Source organism: Rattus norvegicus, chromosome X (genome assembly GCF_036323735.1).
Source record: "Rattus norvegicus strain BN/NHsdMcwi chromosome X, GRCr8, whole genome shotgun sequence".
NCBI classification, from domain to species: domain Eukaryota; kingdom Metazoa; phylum Chordata; class Mammalia; order Rodentia; family Muridae; genus Rattus; species Rattus norvegicus.
Genome location: NC_086039.1, coordinates 8,379,569 through 8,404,471, shown reverse-complemented (window position 1 = coordinate 8,404,471; position 24,903 = coordinate 8,379,569). Strand labels below are relative to the sequence as shown.

At 41.5% G+C, this 24,903-nt stretch overlaps 1 protein-coding gene across 2 annotated transcripts; it reads right to left on the bottom strand.

The window, feature by feature from the left end:
* Positions 1 to 452: 452 nt before the first annotated feature.
* On the bottom strand, positions 453 to 24,903 carry Ndp (norrin cystine knot growth factor NDP). 2 transcript variants are annotated; one of them, XM_063280113.1, is made up of 4 exons: positions 24,555 to 24,887; positions 11,006 to 11,087; positions 9,313 to 9,692; positions 453 to 1,651 (listed from the first exon to the last, which is right to left on the bottom strand). In XM_063280113.1, exons 3-4 carry the CDS (start codon positions 9,478 to 9,480, stop codon positions 1,424 to 1,426), a joined length of 396 nt encoding a protein of 131 aa, XP_063136183.1. In that variant the 5' UTR covers positions 9,481 to 9,692; positions 11,006 to 11,087; positions 24,555 to 24,887; the 3' UTR covers positions 453 to 1,423. The 2 variants fall into 2 exon arrangements, with proteins under 2 accessions (XP_063136183.1, NP_001102284.1); NM_001108814.1 differs by lacking the exon at positions 11,006 to 11,087 and having other exon boundaries at positions 456 to 1,651; positions 24,555 to 24,903.

The window sequence follows — 24,903 nt, the reverse complement described above, 5'->3', positions numbered from 1 at the left end:
TGAGGAGGATCTTAGTAGTATCATTAGGTTTGGAGCACAGACCTACAAATGGTACAGAGACTGTTGTTTGTGAACTCTGTCCTGCCGGATCTGTTACCCTGACTTGTAGATACTTTATCCTTTCTGAGAAAAATGAAGAGATTAAAAAGGATGGCAAATCTCTACTTTACACTGTGGTACCTGGGAAAGCCAGAACACATCAGCTTTTGTACTAAAATTTGAGACCAACAGTCAAGCCCACCCATCACTGTATATTGATTTTTTTTGAAGTATCACCATGCATTCTGGAATTCATTTTCCTCTTATTGTCCATACCTGCACTACAGCCTTGGAGATGTCCGAAGTGTAGCTATATGGATCTTATATCCACATCATGAAAGGATACTAAAGAAGAGAGGAGGAGGAGAGAGAAGGAGGAGGAAGAGGAAGAAATAATACTACACAGCCACAAATTTGAAGGTACTCTATTTTTATTTCAAAACATGGGGAGATTCAAAATTTGAGCTTCAAGGACTAAAAGTATATTGAAAACAAAGTTTTCAGAGGATAAGCCGGGCCACCATTATGGCAACAAACTTCACATAGACAGGTGGATGTTAGGGAATGACATTCAAGATATGGCTGAAGCTATTGCACACCCACAAGTAGACTAATGCTTGACTAATGCTCAATCAAGAGTATGATGTGTTCTCCATGCCACATGTAATGTATGCCTTCTCCAGAGCCAAGACAGGATCCATCTGAGTGTATATGTGTGAAAGCCTGCTTCCTCACAAAAGTTTACCATCATTTACCTGCAAAAGTCTTCAGATTATAAATTCCTTCTGCCACCTTTATATCCCCTAAGTCATTTCTGAATAACAACTATAGTGGTCAGGAGTCCCGCTGTCACATGAAAGAACCCGTGTGTTAGTTATTTAGTAGCAGTTAGCTGGCTGTGAGTAAACCTCTCTAAACATATCCATGGACTTGGTGTCCAGACCTTGAAACTGGGAACCTTTAGAGGCAAATCTTAGACCAAAACAACAAGGGGAAACAACAACTGAAGGAGACTTCGGTAAATTCTTCCCTAATATGCACCAAATAGGGACCACCTGACGTGCTCTTGCACAGGGCCCCACATTTTCCCACTAATACAGAGCTGTCAGGAACCCAAACCACAATCAGAGCCAAAAGGGGAAATGCCTGAATCTGAAAAGTAACCAAAAGAAATTCTTCCACAGAAAGGAGAAGGGAATGAAGAGCAAGCTCCCAGAGTCACTTTCTGTTGAAAGCACATCGAGTCTTTAGGACTAGAGTATGCACAATCCTGTGGTACTTGCTCCATCTTTATCTGCCTTAACTCTTTTCTTGCCAGTCCTTCTCTAGCAGGTTGAATTGCTCCTGTGGTTGTGCCAGCCAGAAAGCCAATCATCAGCAAGCCTCAGGAGCTGCATTCCTCACAGTGACAGGAGAGGATGTACCGGTAAGTGGCAGTAAGTCGCATGCCCCCTGAGCAACGCAGACGCAGAGCCTTCAGCTTGGAAGTCTGGGGTCGGCAGCAGTGACAGGAGGAACGGAAAGGTTGCTTGAGGACAGTGCTGAAGGACACCAAGGGTTCAGAGCGTGATGCCTGGCTGCAGTGCCCCTCACATCTGGCCAGGAGCACCATCTGGAGAAATAAGGGAAGTGGTTACTCTGTACAGTTATCTCAAGTTACCACAGCATCCTTTGAAAGACCCCAACACTCCTTATTGATTCTTGCTGGGCTGGACTAGTGGCTCCAATCTCCGGTCACACATAAGAATCTATTGGTGAACCTAAAACAAGTGTTTAAGGTAGTGTAACTCAGTGGTAGAGCACTTGATAAGCACGCACAGGGCTCTGAGTTCAATCCTTAGTACCTGGGGATTGGCGAAAAGTCAGTCAACACTATCTGATACCAGTTTGAATTAAACTCCTTTAGGAGGACCCAGGATTTTCAAGGATTTTCAAGATGTTAAGTGATGCTTAGCCTTCACTGAAATTCACAGTCATCTGTAATCTTAGCACTCGGTGAGTAGAGGCAGAAGGATTTGGAGTTCAAGGTTATCTTCAAGTACACAGTGTATTCAAAACTAGTCTGGGTTGCCACATAACCTCAAAAATAAAGAAAAAAGGAAAGGAAGGAAGGAAGGAATGAACAGAACAGAAAGAAAGGGAAAAGAAACCACTACCACCACCACCACCACCATTTAAAAAAACCCACCAGAGTTCCTTCTCATGGATTAAGGTCTACCACTGCCCAAATGTATTGCAATTCTATCAACAACAAGCTGAAAGTCACTTTAGGTTGAAATCTAGGAGTAAACTGAGTGAAGAGTGACAGGGTGGGGGTTCTTCTGGTGGGAACTAGCTAAACGGAGGGAATGTGGTCTCTGTAGAAGGCACAAATTAAGTGTTGCTTTGCTGTAATTTAGGAGAAGAAACTGAAATAGATAAATGAGTTACATCTGGGGGACACAAGCCTGGGTTTGTACCTTATACCTGTCATTTGTACAATTTATGCTAGCATCTTCAGAATGACTTAGAAAAAAACTATTTAATTCTATCCATTCCCAAATGTTTGGGCTGCTATATCAGAACCTATGTAATCTTTATAGAAGAAGCTTCTTATTAAGGGGCTGGATAGATGAGCCAGTGGTTAAGACTACTTGCTGGTCTTACAGACAAGCTGAGTTTCTTCCCAGCATCTAAATCATGCAGTGGTTCACAACAACCTGTAACTTCCAGGGGTTCTTACATATCCTTCCGACATTTTCAGAAACCTGTACCTATGCACATACAAATAAGCAGGCACACAGATACACATAAAATAAAAATAAATAAATCTGAAAAATGGAAGACTCCAATTAAAAAGTATCAAAATTGTCTTAAAAACATACACATGATATACTTTGCATACAGCTCAAGGAAATGGGGAAAAAAGCTCCTTTGAATTTTTTAAGAGTAGAGATAAGGAACTCAGGGGAAATTTTCCAAATACCCTTTCTAAACAAAGGATACCTGGAGGTTTCCTATGAGAGCCTATATACATTCGCACAGAAAAGCACTTTAGGGATGGGCCTATTCCTGTGCACACTGAGTGTGAGGAAGAGAATCCCAAGCATGCCAGAGTGGAGATCATAGTTCAAGAAGGAAAGATGCTGAATACATCTCGGCATGCCTAGGTCAAAACCATCAAGTAGTTGTTTAAGGGGATAAAGTGACAAGAAAAAGCAAGAATTATTCTGGCTATGGTTAGTTTGAATTATAATATTGGACAGGTGGAATTGTTTGCTCTCTTTTCCCAAAAAAGTTTGAGCTAAACCAAAAGAAAAGATGTTTTGAATGTGCGTTAACACAGGAGTTTGCCCATTAAAGAAAAACAAAGGGCAGCTCATATCATCCTAGAATCCTAAGCAGTGGAAAGAATGAGTGAGGTGGAGCAAGGCAGCTTGATTCCTGAAGCTATAGAATTATTTAATATTTCGGTAATTGGCAGTTAATACTACCAATTCACTAGAGATGATCTCTGGCATCATACTATGGGACAAAATTAAACACCCAGTGATAAAAGAACGATGGCTATCACACTTTTCTAAAATCAGAAAAAGATAACCCTCGATAGTTATAGATTACTGACATCATTAACGAAATAAATACTTGGGAAAAATTCAAGAATCAATTCACAACCATGAAGGAAATGTGAGATACTAACAGAAAAATCTAGAAGAAGTAAGGGAGAAACAAGTTAGACTGCCCTAACATTACTTTCTTTGCAAGGTCACAAAGGCAGAGAGAAAATGGCTATTGTAAGCTACTCTGGTTCTGTTAAAGCTTTTGAGGCTATCCAGTCTGTTCTTGAAATTGATAGGCAGGATAATCTTCATCCCAAGCAGGTTTGAGGGGACTATGTCATAAATCAGTAACACAAATGCCTGTCTCTGGTATCTAGCTCCATTTCACTAACCAGAGAGTCCAAGATCTTCCCCAGTTCCTTCTTCCTGTATCTGCAGGTACATGGCACAGTGCAAAATTTGCTGCTCCCTAATCCAGATTATCTACTGGAGATTGGAGTAATTATACAGCCACTCCCCAAACAGAAGTCTTTAGAGAGTCACATGAATAAGGAAAACTTGTGCCAGCAGGAATAATTAAGAAGGGCCAAAGAGAGTGTAGAAAATCATATCCCACTAAGACACACAGTGAGACATAGCCATGTGGATCAGGGTATTAGCTTTCCATAAATGGTCAAGTCTTCAATACAGGGCAACTTGAAGACAAGCTAACTTAGTTGGGATTTCACTAAATATTTTCAGGATCTGAAGCCCCATGGCCAGTCCACATGGAAGAACAAGATCTCTAGGATTAAAGGACCTGGATCTAACTCAGTGGGCTTGGCCCTTGTTTCTCAAATAGCTATTTTCTGCACAGGAAGAATAAACCAATATCAGCCATTCTGTATATATCATAGCTGTCTCAGATGTCACATTCTTCCAATTTCATAGCTGTTCTCATCCTCCTTGTACTTCGGTCGAGCTTAACTACTCAGTACATTAAGAGCTTAACTACTCATACATTAAGAACCAACTCATATATGCCACTCCCAACACACCTCTCCCATACCAACAATATTAAGACATGACTGTTCTGTTTATCTCTAGGAAACCAGGTCAATATTCAAAGAGCCTGTGCCAGGTTGAGGTCAGCAACAAAATGACAATCAGGGAACAAAAATAACACGGGGGTGGTGAGACTTGAAGATTTGGGTGGCAACTCAGCTTCCTCCAACACCTATCTGTTAATGTCATATATGCCGTAAATGAAACATGTGAAGAGACATTTGCATACAGAACATTTCCTTTTCCTATATCTTGTTAGCCTGTAAGCATTATAAAGGGTAAACCTTTTGTTGTCTGTCTCCCTCCCACTTCAATTTGTCTCTAGCAACTTCTATGAAGCCTGCATATAATAAGCATTCAGTATAAATTTGTTTTTATTTTAAAAAACAAGCCACATCTCTCAAGTTATCAATTGTGTTATAAACTCTGTATCTCTGTATCATTTTTCCTATGAGCATATGTGACAGCAACATTAGATAGATAACTTGGGCATCCTCAGAACTCCTTCCCAATTCTGCAGCTTTCTCTGTGAATTTTCATAGCCTTTATCACCTCAACTGATCTCCTCCTTTTCTCACCACCTGCTGTCTTATTTCACTCATAACAATCTCACTCCAACCTCTTGCTGCCCCTTAGAACTTAGCTTCACTCCCTTACCAGTGACCACCACCGTCTCTTATTTTCACCAACTTGGACTTCAAACACCGAAGAAGTCAGTTTGCCAAGTCAGGCTCTTGAAAACTCATGCTTACCAGAGGTCAGAACTCACCCTGCACACCCTCCCCTCACCTCGTGACATAAGGCAGCCAGTAGAGTCTGTTCCTGTTTCACCCTCCCTCTTAACACTCTGCACAGCAGCTTACATTTACTTTGCTCTTCTGTTCACCCCCACCCCTCCCACATCCAACAGAGTCATATGGAGGCTCACTTTCCTAATCCTTTAAGGCTGCAGGGATCCCAACAGTTATTGAAGTCTTAATAGTGACTGAAATAGAGAAGTGGGTTGAAACACCTGTCTAGCTTACAACTTCATCACCAGGGTCACAATAGCATTTATTACATGTCTAGTATATGACAGACACTGTGCTAGCTACTTTACAAATATCATCACTATGGCCATATGTGCCCATGCCCTTGGGCAAATAGCTTCTTTTACAGGGGAGAAAACTGAAACACCAAACAACGACTTGGCTTTCCAGAAAATCACCCATTTGGAAAGCTGTGAAGTGAGAATTGGAAATCAGATCTTGGCTACCTCCAAGCCTGAGATGGCTTAGTTCCTTCAACATTTCCCAGACAGTTTCTTCTAATTGCGGATCTTCAGAAGGTTTGCTTCATGGCCTTTACTTGGAATGGTAGGGAAATGTGGTTTCTTGGGAAGAGAGGGAATGAGCTTGTCACTCTTAGGCACTCTTGGACTTAACACCATGAGATATCATCACTAACAAAGCCCCAAGTATAATCTAAACAGTAGTCACACTGTCTTTTTTGATGGATCAGTCTTTCCTGCCTGCCTATTAGTTCTTTCCTGAATTGTCGGGAGAAGGACAACCGGACCTAAAACTAGCCAAATGCACATTCAGGGCAATAACAGACAAAGAGTTGCACTAAACGTGTCCAGAAAAATCTTTATCTGTTATTTCTTTTTTTTTTCTAGAAAAAAAAATATAGGACAAGAATCATCACTGTAAGCAGCTAGGCTTGTCTGTATTTTATATAATAGCTTCTATATTTTATTTATATTCCTTTAATATGAGGAATTAGGCAGTGGAAAAGTAAATCCTCCAAACATAACATTGTCCTTCCCAGACTATATGGCACCAGGAAACCTAGTCCTTCTTTTCTTGTGGATTGTGAGTTTCATCATTGTAGCATGGGGATGATAACACCTACATGACAGGTGTGTTGGTGATGATTACAATATATGTTGTAAAGTGACTGACACATATTAGGTGTTAGGGCCAGTGTGCTTCTTCCCTGGGCCACATATGCATTTCATATAGTCAGGATGCCAGACCCACTTGATAAATTTAAGACAGGAACAATAACTGGCAGGTCAAGGAGTGGTCCTGTGTCCAGAAAATAATGGCTTTCCTTATGATATTGAGGGAAAATACTTGTAGAGCTATAAAATCTGCCCTGACCACTTACTTCTTCTGGACATAGTCCAAATGCATTACTTTCAGTCTTTGAAGGAGACCAGGTTCATCAGAGAGACTATCATTACGAGTCTGGAAAATTTAAGAATATTTCCAAAATATAAACTATTTCCAAATGAAAATGACTTTCTTCATGATTACATACAGAAAATGTAATCCAGAAAGGGTCTGGTAGCTGAAACTTTGCCAGGAACATCTTTTTGTGTGTGGACAAGGAAGGAAGGTTAATAACTACAAGCAGCATTTACATAAAACCATTACTATATTTGGGGCCATTTTGGGATGTTTGGAAACAGATTGTTCCCATGAAATTACAAATATGTCTTCTATTATTACAATCTTTACCCTGTTATTTACTGTGGTGCTCTGGAAGAAGCAAAGGTGAATAACAATTGACAAAAATTTATTTCTAAAAGTCATGCTCAAACCCCATGAATTTTAGTTAAGGACATTTCTTCCTTGACCCTTCCCCTCTGAAGTTAACGTTAATGCTAGGACAGTCTTCCCTCACTTCCCGGAATTTTTTACTTGGGGGTGGGGGAGTTTCTGGGTATGAAACCTAGAACCTCATACATGCTAGGCAAGTGCTCTCCACTGAGTTCCACCCCTAGCCCACTTTTGACTTTTTTATAGATACTACTATTGTCTACAACCCTGCTTTCCATCACAATGGCACTTTCTTTACATTTGAATTCTCCCATCTTTGTCTGCGGGTGTCTCTCTCTCTCTCTCTCTCTCTCTCTCTCTCTCTCTCTCTCTCTCTCTCATGAAACATGATTATGGAGGACAGCTCAACAAAGGAAGAAATAATCCATGGATTAACAAACACTGGAGATCAGTGCTGTGCCATCTGCTTCTGAAGCAATGGTTAAACAATTGTGGTTGTGAATATGTTTCTCTTACCTTTGCCATTGTTGTTATTATTGTTGGTGCAGTTGTTGTTACTGCTTTTTGTGCTTCTGGGGTGCTGAAATGAACCTAAGCAAGGCTGTCCCACCCCCACCCTTTGCTGACTATGCCAGCTCCTATTCTCCATTTCCAAGAAGGTATTTCACTAAAATTCATCCCTGTCTAAGGATTTCTCTTTGGTTTTGTCCCTTGACTATAAGTAAGATCCAGGACATTTTCTTAAGGGAAAAAACTCAATTTCTTTCCCACAGTCCTAGGTCTTATTAGTACAAAGGTGAGTTTGATTTAACTGAATATTTGAACCCCTCAAACTAAAAGATCTTCCTTGGCCTCCAACCACAGAAGTTATGGAAAATGTAAAAGTAAACATGTTTTGAAATGGAGAGTGGAGAGATTGATATCTATGAACTGAATTCTAGTGGTTGATAGTATTTTGTAAAATTCTTAACTATTTTGCTAATTTTAAAAAGGCTTGCCATATGAGAATGTTTAAATGGGTTTTGTTTTAGTCTCAGGACTAAAGTGAAAATTGTTTGAGGTTGAACTAAACAAAGTATTATTTACTAAATGTGGACAAATTTAGGGCATGTGAATGGGGGCAATGATGGTCATGAGAACTCTCATTTGGGAACCATTCCATCCTCCATTGTGCCTCCCTTCTGGGTGGTCTATGTGGCAGCCACTCTTGGTGGTCCATTAGCATGTTATTACCTTGTACACCTCTTCACAGCACCAAGTCACAGATGATCTGTGTAAGAAACACTCTACCCACTGCCACTAAGAACAAACTGCTAAGCAAGATAAAATGAGAAATGATCAAATTGTCATCTTTAGTTGTGAAGTCATTTTAACATCAATGTGACACACAGAGGACCACACAGCTGGTTCTGGGGTAGCTCAGAAAACTGAAGAGCCTCCAAGAATGCGCTCCACTGTCCAATTATATCCCACTCTTCTTTATGCTGTTGATAGAAGTAGAAGGAATTATGACAATTTAAAAGCTCCGTGTTTCTTCATTTTGAATATGTGGTATGTGCATATGTGTATACACATGCATATGTGATCTATGTGTATGTTTCTGCACAAGTGCATATGGGTGCACAGTGTGGTAGTCAGAGGTTGGTCAAGGATTTGGTCATCGACTGCTCCCATACTTTTTAAGACAGTGTCTTACTGAACTTGTGGCTCATTATGTGGTCTAGACTGGCTAATGAGTATGTCCTATGTCCTCGGCCTTGGGATTAGCAATGTGTACCATCCTGCCAGGCTGTTTTACATAAGTGCTGGGGATCTAAACTGAAGTCTTCTCTTTCCCCACTTCTCTTATTTCCAGCCCCATTTTTTTCTTTATTGAAAAGGAACATCATTGTTCATAAATTTCCCAACCAGGAGAACTAGACACACCCACAACAGAATAAGCTCACATATGTTCCATTACAGACACAGAAGTGGAAAGCATAGTGGGAAAATTCTAAGGAAAGATTCCCTTGTGAGTTTTACAGAGCTCCAGTTTGGACTGTGGTCATAGCTCTCCATCCTCTCTGACAAGGAATTATTGGCTGTTCTTCTGTTAATGAGGGAGGGGGTATTCTCCAAAGGCTTTAGAGTGACCTTGATCTTACCTTTGAGCTACATTTGTACAATGGGTGACTGATAGAATCGACATAATGGTGCCTCATGCAGCGTTGAGAGTCCATCAGGAACGAGCTGTCTGTTTTGCTGTCTGTATCTCCCATTATGGCCAGCAGGGAGAGCATAGAAATGGATGCAGCTAGTACATGATTTCTCATTGTTGTAAGGGGAAACTTCTCCAGAAGAACAGCAGAGGGCGACAGAGGACAATAGATCTGAAATGCTGCCACCTCCTAGGATCCAATCCCTTTCAAGGCCAGGGCAGGATGGGGCTGCCGTTTTCTGGTTGTCATTGTCCTTTGTATGCAGGAGTTTGTCTTGCTTCTTTCACTTGCAACCGATCACCATCACCGCAGTGCCTGCTACACAGCTGCAATGAAGGCAGAAATTATTTTCCCCAGAAATATTTACTCAGAAATATGGATACAGTGCAAGAGGTATGAAGTCAAACATTTCTGTCATTTGGGGTAAAGAATATTGGTTTCTAGAGCCTTATTAGCTTATGCTCTCATCCATTTCATGTCCCCTGACCTTGGTATTTATGCTACATATTTATGACCATTTGGAAATGGACATGATGGTTGAGTGGAAACATATGTTGACTTTAATTGGTTGAGTCCCTGTGCCTAGGAGCAAGAATAGTTTGAGCCCATAGAGAAGATTAAATATGTGGTTTTTGCCAGAGGATAACTAAATTGGGTGGTCTCATATCTGTCCTTGGTTTGTGGTGCAGGAGGGTTTATTCATATTCTCTCCAAGCTTTAGTATTAGCATTAGCTTCCAGAGCAGGAGAGGAGGCAGGTCAGTGCTAATGAACACAGTCCATGGCCTAAGGGAGCACATTTTCCATTCTATACCCACCCACCTCATTTTCCACTACTGTGCTCTAGGGTTCATCCTGTTTTTGTTTTAAGCCCTTGCCACCCAGCATCAGTGCCCAACTGCATCTGAAACTCGAATTATGATCACTGGCCTCCAGCATTGCTAAGGCCATGCATGTGTACTTCCCAAGAGTCACACATTTCTACAAAACCTTTGTAGCTGAAGCCCACAGTGTAATTTGAAAATGTGGTCATTGGAGAAGAGACTTATCATTAAAGTGAGATTGTGTTGGACTCATTTTTCTAAAATTTGCTTTGTTCTTTTAACCATACCTCCCGGTCAAAGGACCTGAGTTTAAGAATCTACTAAAATTACCTTGCTGATGGTTTTCATTATACCAGAAGACACAGAATACCAAAAATATGTTCAAACATTTGGGGAAATTGAGAGAACTTGATGGTATACCCCAAACCAACAGAATAGAGTAATTAAAGAAAACATTTCAAGGAAATTCAGATCAAAGCTTGATTATTTTGTTTATAGTACAAGTAATTCTTTAACTTCCTACTCGTGAACAGTCTGAATAAACAGGGTAAGTATTGATGTGATCAAGATAAGAAGTTCAAAGTGGTATAAGCCAATTCATTTTGCTGTAATAGAGTCTGACTTCAGACCAACTTAGCTGCAATTAGCCAGCTTACAAGTGTAGGGCAGGACATTCTGAGTTTACAAAAAAAAAGTGTGGCAATAGGATCATCTCAGAGCAGAGCATCTCTGGCAATATCAAAGGCCAAGAGCCTGTGTCTCTGGGAAGTCAAATAAATTGCAGGAAAGGCAGAGACCAATAATTAGAGGACCCACCTGGACTAAATCATGATGCCACCATTAATCAGCTGTGGCATCTTGCACGGATCACTTAAATTCTTTCAGTCCATTTCCTCACCTATAGGATAGAGGAATTGATAGCAATAGCATCTGCTGTCCCCTCTTACTCCAAAATACCTGTGTTGAATAGTAATGGCTACCACTATCTCCATTTCAATATCCAGAGAGTATGTCTAAAGACTGCAATAGCCCCTTCTCAGATAGTCTTGTACCACTTTCCTTTGTGTACATGCTCATAGTGACCTCTCTTTAAAACAGATCAAGCATGTGCCCAAATATCTTAATGAGCAAAAGCTGCAAAAGAACATTTTTTTTCTTACGGAAAGTTGATTTTTCCATTCAATATATTCTTATACAATCTCCCCTCCCCCAGCTTCAAGATCCTGCCCACCTCTACCTCCTCACCCACCCAAAACACCTCTCTCTCTCTCTCTCTCTCTCACACACACACACACACACACACACACACACACACACACACACACAAGAAAACAAATAAGTAAATAAAAAATAAAATAAGAAGAAACAAACAGGAATAGGACAAAACAAACAAAAAGCACAAGAAACACATATAGATGCAGAGATATACACATTTGCAAACAGAGATTCCCATAAAAACACAAACCTGCAAACCATAATGTTTAAAAAAAATGCTCAAAGCATTGTGAGACAAAACAAACTCCAAAAATAGCATTCAGTTCATTTTGTGTTGGCCATCTATTGCTGGGAATGAGGCCTGTGTTAAGTGTGGTATGTATACCCAGTGAGACTCTGTTGAAGAAAACCAATTTTTCATTTGAGAGAGGTTATCAATTAGTGATATCTTCTGGGCTGGAGATGTGAGTTTTTATTTATTTCACATCTCACCATGGAACATCAGGAGACCTCCTGTGCTAGAGTTATAGACATGAGCTTTGATATAGGTGCCAGGGGTCTAAACCCACAGGGGTCCTCATGTTAGAGCAGCAGCTATTTCACTGACTGAACCTTATATCCTGAGCCCTGTGAACTGATTTGTAGTTTTGACATGAAAAACTTTACTCAAAACTAGTTATGAAAAACAAAAGGGGGCTGCAGAGGTGATTCAATGATTAGGAACACTGGCTGCTCTTCCAGAGGACCCAGGCTCCATTCCCAGCACCTACATGGAGGCTCACAATCTTTTGTAACTACAGTTCCAGTAAACCTGACACCTTCTTCTGGCTTCCTTTGGTCCCAGGCACACAATGATGCCCAGACATACAAGCAGAACAAATACCCATATACATAAATTTAAAACGACAGAAAAGTGACAAATTACTTTATGTCTACATTTAAGATTTTTGCCTCTATTACATTCATACGAGCCATGACATTTTTCTTCAGTTTTTCTATTAACACTGAAATAACAATGCAAACAATGATAACAAACACAGAATTCATCATAATTTCAAAACACAAAAGTGAGCTCTTTACAATATAACAATAGAATTTGTTTTATTATTAGTAGTATTTGTTGTTTAGATTTGTTTATTTTTATATAAAATGTATGCTTGATGCTGGAGAAGATCAGAAGACGTCATCAAATGCCTTAGATATGAAGTTGTTTATGACTGTGAACCATAATGTGGGTTCTGGGAACAGAAGGAATCCAGGTCCTCTGCAAGACCAACAAGTGCTCTTAATCACTGAGCTATCTCTCCAGCCAAGCAATTGTTTGTTTGTTTGTTTGTTTGTTTGTTTGTTGAGACAGACTCTCACTAAGTAGACAACTTGAGATCCTGAGGCATGCTGGAATTACAGGCCTGTACTACAACACTTGGCAACAGCTAAGATTCATGCTGCATTTTGGTTTTGCTTTAGATATACAAATTGAATGAGCCAGCACTGCTGTGCTGAAGATGAGTTTGTAAAAATAGAGGTCAAGAAAGGAGGACACTGAGTCAAGCTGCAGTGAGCACAGACCAGGATCTGCACCGTGAGCAGGGATGTACAAGGGAGAACTAAGGAATTAAGAAAATTCACGCTAGCACAGGATACCTTGTTTTTTGCCAAGCTAGTGTATATCGGCTTAACAGAAGCCTCTAGCATTTTTCTTGAAACTAAATTAATTCCTTTGTTCTATTTGTTTATGCCATACAGAACAAACTCAAATGCTGGCTATCAGGATTTAGGTCCTCAGCCAGGCAGCCCATGATGAGTTGAACAAGAGAACTCAGTAGTCTTGTGTCCCCATTGTGCTTTGTGCTTTGCTCTGGTCTCTGAGACCTGAATTTGGCCACAGGACAGAGCCCACGTTCTCATGGCTCCAGTACAGAGCCCTTTGCAGCAGGAGAATCACGTAGGCCAGCATGCCCGAGTTTGGAGTTACCCTCCAAACACTATCAGTGGAAAAGAACAACTGGTGCCCAGATTTCCCCACCTGTCATCCTCATTGAAATAATATCGCAACCTCCTGGGTGAGAGATGGTGCTGTGCCCAGGGAGCAGCTCACTCCAGGGCTGACCTTGTGCCTGGCAGTGAGGAAAGCACTAGCTTTGCACAAGTGATTCCAGCAACAGGCTAAGACAAGTGTCATGTGCCAAGAACGACCTTGGTTTTGCCCTACTTGTGAGACAAAGAAGGGCAGTATTTCCGTATCTATCCTTTCCCGGGCTCTTTCAGTCCTGAAATAGTCAGGTGTTCTCTCCCTATTTCTTTCATAAAACATTTATTCAACACATATATTTATGAATTGAGCACCTACCATCTACTTTTACTCAGATAAAATACAAGGATTGGGGTAAGGGGCTAGTGGCTGACATGCGGAGGCTCAGAGGTAAACGCCTAGCAACTAAAACAAATTAAAAAGCTAAAGGTCAGAGGAAAAAGTAGGTCCTATCTTAAATATATCTTTTTGTTCACAGTGTTTATAAGTAACAAATCTGGGCCTGTTATTTTCCTTTTTAATTTTATGGTCCCATTGATACTCCTCATTTATCAACTAAATTATACCCAGCATGCAGAACATCATCTAAGAGAAGATGTAGTGAAGTAGGTAAAATATAATGACTTTGGAATGGACTCAGTGTATCAGACAGAAATATTTATTATTTATTGTAGTTTTGTTTTGTTTTCCAAGACTGGGTCTCTCTATGTAGCACAGACTCTCTCTGTAGAGAGAGGCTGGCCTTGAGCTCAAAGACATACACCTGCTTCCAGCTCTCCTGGAACTCTTTATATCAGGCTGGGCTTGAACTAACAGAGATCCATCTGCCTCTGCCTCATGGGTTCTTGGATGAAAGATACTCACCACTACTCACAGATATATGCTGTAATTTTTAAAAATATGAGTCAGGAATAAGGTAAAGAATGCAGTACACAGTAGCAATTAAATTATATAAAAAAGAGAAGGGAATTAAAACTGTAAGGCTGGAAGAAAGCTTGCTACTAGATAATTCTTCATACAAAAAATTCTGAGTTTTATTCAGAGAGTGCCAAGTGCTAAGTAGCACCTTCCCAGGAAACTAAAGGATTCCCATGGGATTTAGTCAAGGAGATGCCTTGGAGAATAAGTCAGATGCTTCTTCCCACAACACTTAATTTGTAAACTGTAAACAGCATGTTGGATGATATAAAGCATCCTCTGCACTCACTGAATGGTTTAAGATTATTTCTATCTAGAAGCACATGAGTAGCAGCCAAGAAACCAAGCCTGGACTGACTGACCCTGAAGCAGTGGTACTTGGAAAAGATGCAAGCCCCACTTGGCTCTCCAAGGATACACTCATAAGATCAGTAGAGGGGAATATAGCTCTTGTTCCTTTCATCTCAGGGTGTTTGTTCTATAGTAGGAAGCAATGGCTTACTTTAGGTGCACAAGGAAAATAGCTTTGCCATTAAATAATAGTCCCCTGTTCTGTGATAGGACACTGACTTCTCCCCCCTGTATGACATCTGTGGCAGAGCTGCACAGCAGCAGTTAAATGTACAAGGGAAGGAAGGTATGAAGAGGGAAAGGAAAGCAAAAGAGGAGGAGGAAGAATACAGCAAAGGAAAGAAGCAATATATCATAATCACAGTAGATAAGGACACTCAAACAAATGCTTGAGAAGAGAAATCACTTGATGGGGAACATCAATGAGTCAACTGTGGAGTGGGACCTACCCATGTGTGTGTGTGCAGGGGAGATTGAATAGTTTCACAACATGGGGAGGAAGTGCAGTGGGATGACTTGACCTTGAGCTTGACTATAACTAAAACTTCTGACCTTGAGCCATTTGTGAAGAAAGCTCTCATTGTTATCCTGTCTCCCACTTACCTACACCATCACATCTCCTTCCCCAGACCTTTTCTAGCCTAAGTTATTAGAGTTCTATATCTCAGAATCATACATTGACTTATCCAAAAACAATAAATAAATATTTCATTGCATTCTGAGACCTAGAGAACATTCTGGTGTTGCTTGATCCAGTAGAAGGGAGGCTGACCTGATGATCCTCAAGCTGCATTGTCCCTTCCTGTGATTGGCTCCAGAGCTTTTATCAAGTCATTTTTTTTTTCTGGGACTTAGTTTTCTTATCTATAAAATAAGTTAATTGGTTGTAATAATTCACAGCTTTGCCCATGTCTAATCATGTCTGACTCTTCCCAAGCTTCTCAGACTATATAGCACTGCTCTGGGACTACATACTCCCCCAACAAATCTTACAGCAAAACTTCCTTTCTTCTTTAAGGAGTTAATGATCACTCAAAGATTCCAAGAACATTCTAATGAAGTGCTTGAGCCAACAGGAGGCCAAGCTGTTAGAAAGCTCTCTTCCATGAGGCCATTTGGGTGGCCTGAAATAAAAATAGCCTCCAATATCCAATTGATTTGGTACTTGTGATTTACTAAATGTAGTTCATAAAGTATTAATATCTTGTTTTTCTTTGCCTTTTCTTTGCTTCTTTTTAGACATGGCCTTGCTATGTAGTTCCAGATAGCCTGAAATTCACTATGTAAGATAAGCTGACAGTGAATTCTTGAGTGAGCCTCTTTATCCTGCCCCTACAATGCTAAGATTATAGGGGAGTGCCACTATACCAAGCTCATGTCTTCTTAATAACAAGAATCATTTGGTGAGTATAGATAACCAGTTTCTAGTTTTCTTAACTTCTTTAAGTTTGTGCTATTTTTTCCAGTTGCATCCAATGCATCCATCAAAGAAGAGATCAGAGAAACTTCTTCCATTTGAAGAAGGTGATGATATAGGCTGAATTTTACCTGTCATTTCATTTCTTAGGAATGGTCCATAGTCTCACATCAAGTTGCTAAGAGCCTAATGGGCTGTGAGCAGGGCTCTGGCACAGAGAGAGGAGAGAAGGTTGGACCTGCAAAGTCTTCTTGAACATGTGAATTAATGCAGTCTCAGGGGATGAAAAATAAGTCCCTCTATTTGATAAGGGCTCTGTAGAACCTCTGTGCAAAGGATTCTTGGGCCAAACCCTGGGCTGAACTTGTCTAAAAGAATTGAGCATTGACTATGGTGATGGGATTCTCTACTAGGCACTGTGATATAGTTTCCACAGGAATACTACTAATTCTGAGTTCTTAACAGTTGATGAAACTGTTAAGACTTCTAGACTGTAATTGACTTCTAGAATATAAATTCCCCACAAATTAGAAATTAGTATATCTGATCACCAGAGTATTGGGAAGCGCCTTTCTGTTAAAATCTTTTTCTTTGAGGGGTTTTAGCGTATTCTGCAAATCTAGCCACAAGACTATGAAGCATGTATGACCTGTGTGTTGATGTACTGTCAGAAAATGCTCAGTGACAGCCTTTCTAAGGTGACACAAATCACAAGTAGCTTTGAACTCTGATTTCTCTTCTATCCTTTCATCCACGGGGAATAAAAATGAGCAGAGTATGGCTGGTCTGGGTATGTAGCTCAATTAGTAGTGTATATAAAACCCTGGACACAATATAAACTGAGCCCGGTGGTGCAAGTCTCATATACCAGCACTCAAAATCATCCTCAGCTACATAGTAAGTTTAAGGTCAGCCTCTGCTACATGAATTCTGTCTAAAAAGGAAACAGCACAAACTAATTAAATGAAACAATAATAAGAACACACACCCATTTCTGATGCTATCTATGTTGTGCTTGCAGACAGGAGCCTAGTATGGCTGTGCTATGAGAGGCTCTACCAGCAACTGACTGAGACAGATGCAGATATTTACACCCAACCACTGGACTGAGACCAGGGACCCCTATGAAAGAGTTAAGGGAAGGATTAAAGGAGCTGAAGGGGATTGCAACTCCATAGGAAAACCAACAGAATCAACTAACCTGAACCTCTGGGTGCTCCCAGAGACCAAGCCACCAAAAGAAGAGCATACATGGGCTGGTCTGAGGCTTCCAGCACATATGTAGGAGAGGACTGATTGACCTGTCTGACCCAGTGGGAGAGGATGTGTCCAGTCCTGTAGAGACCTGATGCCCCAGGAAGTGGGGACGCCCCATAGGGCATCCCCTTAAAGGTGAAGGGGACAAGGGACTGGGAGGGGGCAACATTTGGGATGTAAATAATTGAAATAATTAATTAGCACCACACACACACAGTAGATGTCTCAGTAACAGAAAAAAAAGGAGAAGTGATATCCCGGATGCCCAAATCTACCACAACTTTTATCCCAAATGGCACAATTTCAAGAAGGGAGGGTTCCCTTTATATTATTCACTCCTTCCTACAGAAATGAGATCTGAGCCAAATACCAGTGAGTAGTTACGTACAATACTAACCACCATATTGGGATCCACAGTTTTGAGAAACCCAACCAAGAGGACACAGTCCTGCTAGAGATGCACCCTTTCTGTAGAAAGAAAAGGTGTTCTGGGGACCCACATGCTGATATAATGCAATTCTTGCTCTGCCCCTGATTGCTGGCTCTGACATGGTCTTACGAGAAGAGAGATGACCAGTCCAAGCTCAGTCCCAGTTCTCTCTTGCTCTGAAGCCAAATGAGTGTGTTGGCTTTTCTTCAAAGTGTCTAGCAAAGTGTTTTTAAAGCTGCATTGCAATCTCCTTACCCGGAAACCACATTCTGGAATGGTGGGGAGTGATCTCCCAAAACAGCCAGAGGGTCCTCACTAAGGAATAGGCCCTAAACAATGAGAGAAACCCAATCTTTCCATTGCTCCTGCAATTTGGCTTTTCTGCCCTATGATGGAATTGAATACAAAATTCAAATCAGAAGACTTTTGGATGCCAGCCTGCATGAAAACAGGTAAGACAAGTTCAAACATCATGTGAAAAACATGGTGGCTGTGCTTCCAATCACCCTGCAGTTGTTGTCACGTGGGCTTTCTCCTTGTTTTTTTGTTTTGATTCAGAACTGACAGTTCTCCTGTCTTTGGAACCGTGAATCTAAAAGGTAACACTTAAATTTTGAAAAGGAACCTGTTTTCAGAATTGAGGAGGAGTAAGGGATCACAGAAATGTATCAAGTCCCAAAGTATGCCTCTGAGTTTTAAGGATAAATTGGAAATTAGTTAAGGATTTGCTTCCTTTGATTCATCATGTCCATGATAGGAAAGTGTGTACCTACATCTTTGCCTAAAGTCGAGCTTAGGGATGATTTCACCTGGGGACTTTACCTCTTTTCACATAAGGAAGGCTATTTCAAATTCTTCTCTGGGAGAAAGTCGGGCAAACGAACATTTGCCTTTCTGAAACTGAGCTATTTGAGAAAACTGAAAGGGCAGCAGCCAAGTTTAACATCAAAAATAATCTCCTCTTCTTTTCTCTTGTTGATTCTTCTATTACTTGCCTCTTCTTCTGTTTATTCCCCATGGATGAAAGGACGGAAAGAGACTCCAGGTTTAGGCCTATTGTTGCTTTACTGTGCTAAAATGATCACTCCTTAGCATTTTCTGACTGTTGGTTCACTGAATGTCTTAACCTGTTGCTCTCTCGATTTTAAAGGATACTGCAATTGGTTGAATCATGGCTTAAAAGAAAAAAGTTGGGATCAAGCCAGGCCTTGGAAGAGAGCAAATAGACTGAATAAGTCTTAGCTTTTGTGGAAAAAAGAAAATCTTATACCAAGCTACCAGTCAGCATTCGTGTCCAGATTTCGACACGCGGATGAAATGGACCTCAATTGGAAGAAATCCTGATTATAAGCACTCAGGGTGTCTTGCCAACTAAACTAACCCATTCTTTGAATTTTCTGAGTCAGCACTCTTCCTAACAGAAAAGTAATTGTTTCAGACTGTAAACTTCTTCTAAGCTGCTAGATTCTAACAGCTAAAATGGTCCTGAGAGTGGGACACTTAGTAATATATACCTAAGCACCAGGCTCATAGATACTCTGATGAAGTAGTCAGTCAAAGCAAAGTAGTGTTAGAGATAGGAGAAGGAAACTTTGCAAACAGGAAGGCAGACAATGCCACCGGCACAGCGGCACAATCTTCTGCAACGACTAAAAATGTGTGTGGGGGGTGAATTTCACCAGACAACCTGTATAGCCTAGCCAGCATGCACTCATTCCAGGCCCAACCTCCCCTGCATGCTGCCCACACATGTGAGTTTCTAAAGAATTTCTCAGCCTTTGCTTTTCTCCTGGAATCAGAGGAGTTCATGGTTGTTGACCTGATGGGTGAGGAGTGGGTACCACCAGCTGGAATGCTGCCACTGGCAGGGGCAGACAGAAAAACAGAAATGCTCTTAATGTCTTCCCAAAGAAAACCTTTGATGGACAAAAGAGTGGTTGTATTTTTACCCTCTCTCTTCATGCTGCCAGGCTTCTTTAAATAGATCCTCTAGCCTAGGGACTTGTTTGGAATAATTCATATTAAACCCAAGAACTGGCAGTGAAGGGTAGATGGTTCTCTCTCACTGTCTCTGTCTCTCTGTCTCTGTCTTTGTCTCTCTGTCTTTGTCTCTGTGTCTCTGTCTGTCTCTCTCTCTGTCTCTCTCTATCTCTCTCTCCCTCTCCCTCTACCTCTGCCTCTCCCTCTGCCTCTCCCTCTCCCTCTCCCTCTGCCTCTGCCTCTGCCTTTTCTTTGCCCTCCCCTCTTTCTCCATTCCAATTAACTGGAAAAGGTTCAATTTAATTCAGCTGTTACTTTTTGCCTTTTGCGTCTTTTACATTAATTTTAGTTAATTTGGAAAAGATGGCTGAAGCTCCTAGGAAGTGAACAAGAACAGGCCATCATTGCCTTATGGATTTCTTTTTAATACCTCTTGTTCCCAGGTACATTTGCAGCATCTTTTGGGATGTTGTACATTGAAGATCTTAAATGGGAATCTCTAATTGAAAAGTCCAGCACCTTGTGCTTGAAACTCAGGAACTAAACTGCTCTTCTGAGGTAAAGGAATAAAAAAGAAAGAAAGAGGGGGAGGTGGAAGAGAAGGAGAATAGGAGGGGGAGGAAGGGAGGGAGGAAGAAAGGGGGAAGGAAGAAAGGAAGGAATAAAGAGAAGCTCCTTTCTCACCTCAAGCCCCACACATTTTCAGTGCACTCAACTCAGAAGGGATTCCTCAGTTCTTTCTTTCAGCAATGGGTTTGACAAGGCATCAGGCCTCTGTTGGCCAAACAGAGTCCTGTTTCTCCTTTCTGTCTGAGGAGGAGAGACAGAAGAGAAACTTGAGGAACCTGGGAGCAGGGCAGGGCCTAAAAGATCTGGGAATCTTTGTTCCAAGTCACTTGTCTCTCTGTCTAAAACAGAATAACCACATTTCTCTTAATGTGGGCCAAAGTGCATCCAGGCATTCCCATAGCACTCCCACCCCCCAGGCCTTCGCCAGAGATGTCCCGGTCACTGTGATGGTATGCTTGTCTCTGCCAACCCGGGTCACTCCAGCCCCGCTCTTGGCGAGCCACGTGGCTGCTCCTCTCTGTGAGTGGGTTCAGGCTCAGGGCTACAAAAAAGCCCCCATATCCGATCGGCGGAGCAGAACCTGTGCCAAGAATGACATCCTGGGAATACTATGGAGATGAGGAGACCTCATGGGCTGTTCTCCCCAGATGGAACAGGACCCAGGCTGTCTGGAAAGCAGAACTAACAGCAGCTCACAATAGAAGGAGATCAAGCGTAGGGGAAAGGCTAAGAGTAGTGGCAAACAAAAGAAGCCACTTGCCACCCAGGAAGATTTCATGGTGTGCAGTGGTGGAGGAGGTGGGGGAGGAAGCAATTGCAGGAAACAAGTACCCAGACATGGCACTGCCAGTCTAACTGGATTCTTTTCTGTATTAGATTATGGGAAAGAAAGAGGGGAAATATATAGCCAGCCAGCTGTTCAATGGCTTACAACCTCGCTTTTATTGTCCAGTTAAGTTGGTGAGGTGGGGCATCAGAGGAATTCCAAACATACCAACCCAGAGAAATTTTAATATGTTCCACAGTGTCATACACAAAGAGGAAATGACAGCTGATCACAGCCAAGACAGGCTACAGCAATTTGGGCCCCAGAGTTCACCCATCCTCCCATGGCCCTACTTCCCTCTCCTGTTCAGTATTCATACTCAGTCCTTCCACCTGCCTCTCCTTACACTAAGTTCCTGCTGGCCTGCCAGAAGGGTGTCATTAACAAAGGCCAATGACCAAGAATATGTGACTTAGTTTGGATGAGTCCGGCACTCCAGAGGGTCAGAGGCAATTCCACTACCATGCATTTTGTGCTAATAAACACCCCAATCAAGGACACTCTTGATGTCTTCACTCCCTTGTCCCCCAGCAACCTAAACATGAGATGAGACATTATACTGGTTTATTGGAAAGCAGCACTGTGTGTGGCTCAGACAGAGACCTAGGTTTGAGGAACAACTTCCAACTACTTATCCCAGAGCCCTGTTAAATTTAGGCCAAGCCTAGAGGTCGCTGATTTCCTCAGTCTAGGGAATGAGACCAGTAAGTGATGGGAGAGAGTGACTGCATCCTCCTCTGTGCATGTTTCTAATACGGTGATTCATGAAGCAGCCCTGATGTCAGCTGCTGGGGAGGTGACTCACCCATCTTCTGATACAGATAACATACAGTTCCCTTCCAGAGGCTGCTCAACAGAACTGAGGAAGGATGTGTTACTCTTTTTTCCAGACTGTTTCAACCCCTACCCCAAGAAAAATCCGGATCATATTAGCTGTGCGAGTGTGAGACACTCAGGATCTGGTACAAACAGCCAAGGGGCAGGAGAGCCACTTCATTATAAATAGAAAATCTACTAATAAGTATTTTAAGTAAATCTAGAAACACTAGCAGCTACTTTGCATGGTTCTTAATAAGCAGAAAGTTCTTGTCCAATTATCCATTAGCAAAGCCCATTAATTTCTCTTCCCAGATTCAATCAGAAAGAGCATACAGACCAAAAATAAAGTTATGGGAAAATATTCCATTCACCTTTGTATCCATCAGAATGACCATATTGCCAGGGACACTGAAAATGTTTAATAAATATTTATCAAAAAGATGATGGAATAAATTATTAACCAGCAAGAACAATGGTATTGAAATTTTGAGTTCTCAAGACAGTAACAGTCTCTGGTCACCACTGGTAATTCTGAGAAAGCCATTTTTCAAGGGCCTAGGAAAATAAATGAGTTGGAAATTGTTACATGTATTGAAAAATGATTTATTTTTCCCTTGACAGTGTCATTGGAACTCAAATTAAGATTGAGAACTCCACAGGCATATTTCCATCTGTGGGTGTCAGTTGCTTAGTATACAGTCATAATGTGAAGGCCTTAGCCAGTTCTCCCATTACCTGAATCAAATGTACTTTAAAAGAAATGATGAACAATATTGCATTTGTGTTCAAATACTTTCACATAATGATCTGAATATCAGTTTAAGAAAATTGTTTTGAGTCACTTAAATGCTTTGCTAATAGCAGTAGTTTTTTAAAATTGTCATAAATATTACAATACAATACATATTATTTTTTACAGCTTTCCTTGATTAGTAAAGCAGCTGTGAATTCCCTCATTTAAATGCCTGACTTTATTCAACAATGCTCCTTGGGCTACTATTTATGAAAATTGGGGCGGGGGGGGGACTTCCCATAAATTGTGCCCTCTGTTCCACAGAAAGCTGCCCAACAGAACCCTAAAGTTCACTTCCTGGAGTAAAATTAGGGAAAAGAAAGTGATCAGACACTTATATGAAGTCTAAATGCCATAATGAGACAGTTTACAGTTCCTGATGTATTTGGCTGACACCTACAGTCACCACTATATTTGCAGCATCGCTGTGTTTCCTGGTGCACCTGGTAGCTAATGCTGTCTTGAAACGATCTGCCATGTTGTATTTGTATCTTGTAATTAAGTCACATTAATATTAGAATGGAGAGAAGCATGCTCTGCAATAGCCATATCTTCTAGGAGTGACAGTTACAAAATATAAGGGATTTTCTACTTGTCAAATAAATTGCTTTTTCCCACCTGGTCCTCAGCAAAGTGTGTGTGTGTGTGTGTGTGTGTGTGTGTGTGTGTGTGTGTGTGTGTGTGTAGGGGGTGCCCTTTCACGGAGGCTTTTCACGGAGGCTTATCTGGGTCTGTCCATTACAATGAGCCTCAGTTACTGTGCTTTCTGAGTCATTAACATTCTGTACACAGTCAAACTTCCTGTCCCTCAAGAGAGTTATGCCCGGGCCTCCTACAGCTCAATTGTTCATTTAATGAGAGAACTTGCATTCGGGGATTGGAATGAACCCTCTGAATATTCCTCAGGTATCTGTAGGAGTCATTCCTCCAGGTCCTGGTCCCTGTGCTGTCAGGAGCATCCTTTTCTGGTCACATCTTTGGTATTGGATCATTGGTCATGTTGCAGGGACAAACGGACTACTAAAAATAACCCCTTGCAATAAGGCCAAGGCAAACAGCATGCATTTCCTCAGACTTTTTGCCCAATGAAAATCATACAGCAAACCCATCCTCATCTCTCCTGACACTTCTGAATGTATCCATGGAAGCAAAGTCCCAATATAGGATAGGAGAAGAGTGCAAAGGAGCAGCGTGACACTGAAAGCTAGGCATAAATGTTGCCTATTGTTTGAAGTCATTCTGAGCTCTCCCGGCACAGCCCTGGCAGAAGATCAGCCGCATACATAAGGAGTAACAAAAGTAAATAGCGCACGTTTAACCTCGCAGACTTGCCTGCGTTAATAGTGCCCCCATTGTAAGAGGGATGAAGGCGGCGGGGGAGATACGGGACTCCACAAACCCAAGTCGGCAATTGCTGTTGTTTCTCTGTCCCCCTTTATGGTGTCACTTAGAAGAACCATTCCAAAGTTACATCTAACTACGCGGAGTTTGAAAAGAAATCAAGCCAGAAGATATTTTCCGAGCTTCTCTGGGACACTTCCTGCTCTGTCACAGACTTCAAAGACCCGTTCATTTAAAACAAACAAACAAACAAAACCCTCCAAAAGGCTAGCATGCTACAGATTAATGCAAATTAAAGTGATGCAAATTTAAGTGGTATTTAAAGGTTGTCTCTTTGTCTGCAAGAAGGATGAAAGGCAGAGTTTGGAAAGAAGTAATTTCCTAGGCAAGCCGTCAGCGCTTGTTTGCCTGCTTACCTTGGGGGAAACGCAGGGCTCCTTTCTTCTCAGACTTTTCTGAGAGCTAGAAAGAGGTCCTGTTACTTCCAAATGCTTTTGTTCTTCTGTCCCTCTGTCACATGGCTTGCCTTTTATATTTGCAACACACAAAAGTTAGGACTGTTGTTTAAGCGACCCAGGGAGAGAGAGGGAGAGAGAGAGAGGGAGAGAGAGGGAGAGGGAGAGAGAGGGAGAGTGTCAAATGGAAAAGTGCCATTGCAGGCATATATCAATCAGGCGTGTGGCCGCAGCAGCGCACTAGCAAATGGGAATACCACGGAAATGTTAGGCGCTCTCTTTATCGGGGACTCACAGCCTCTGCCCACTG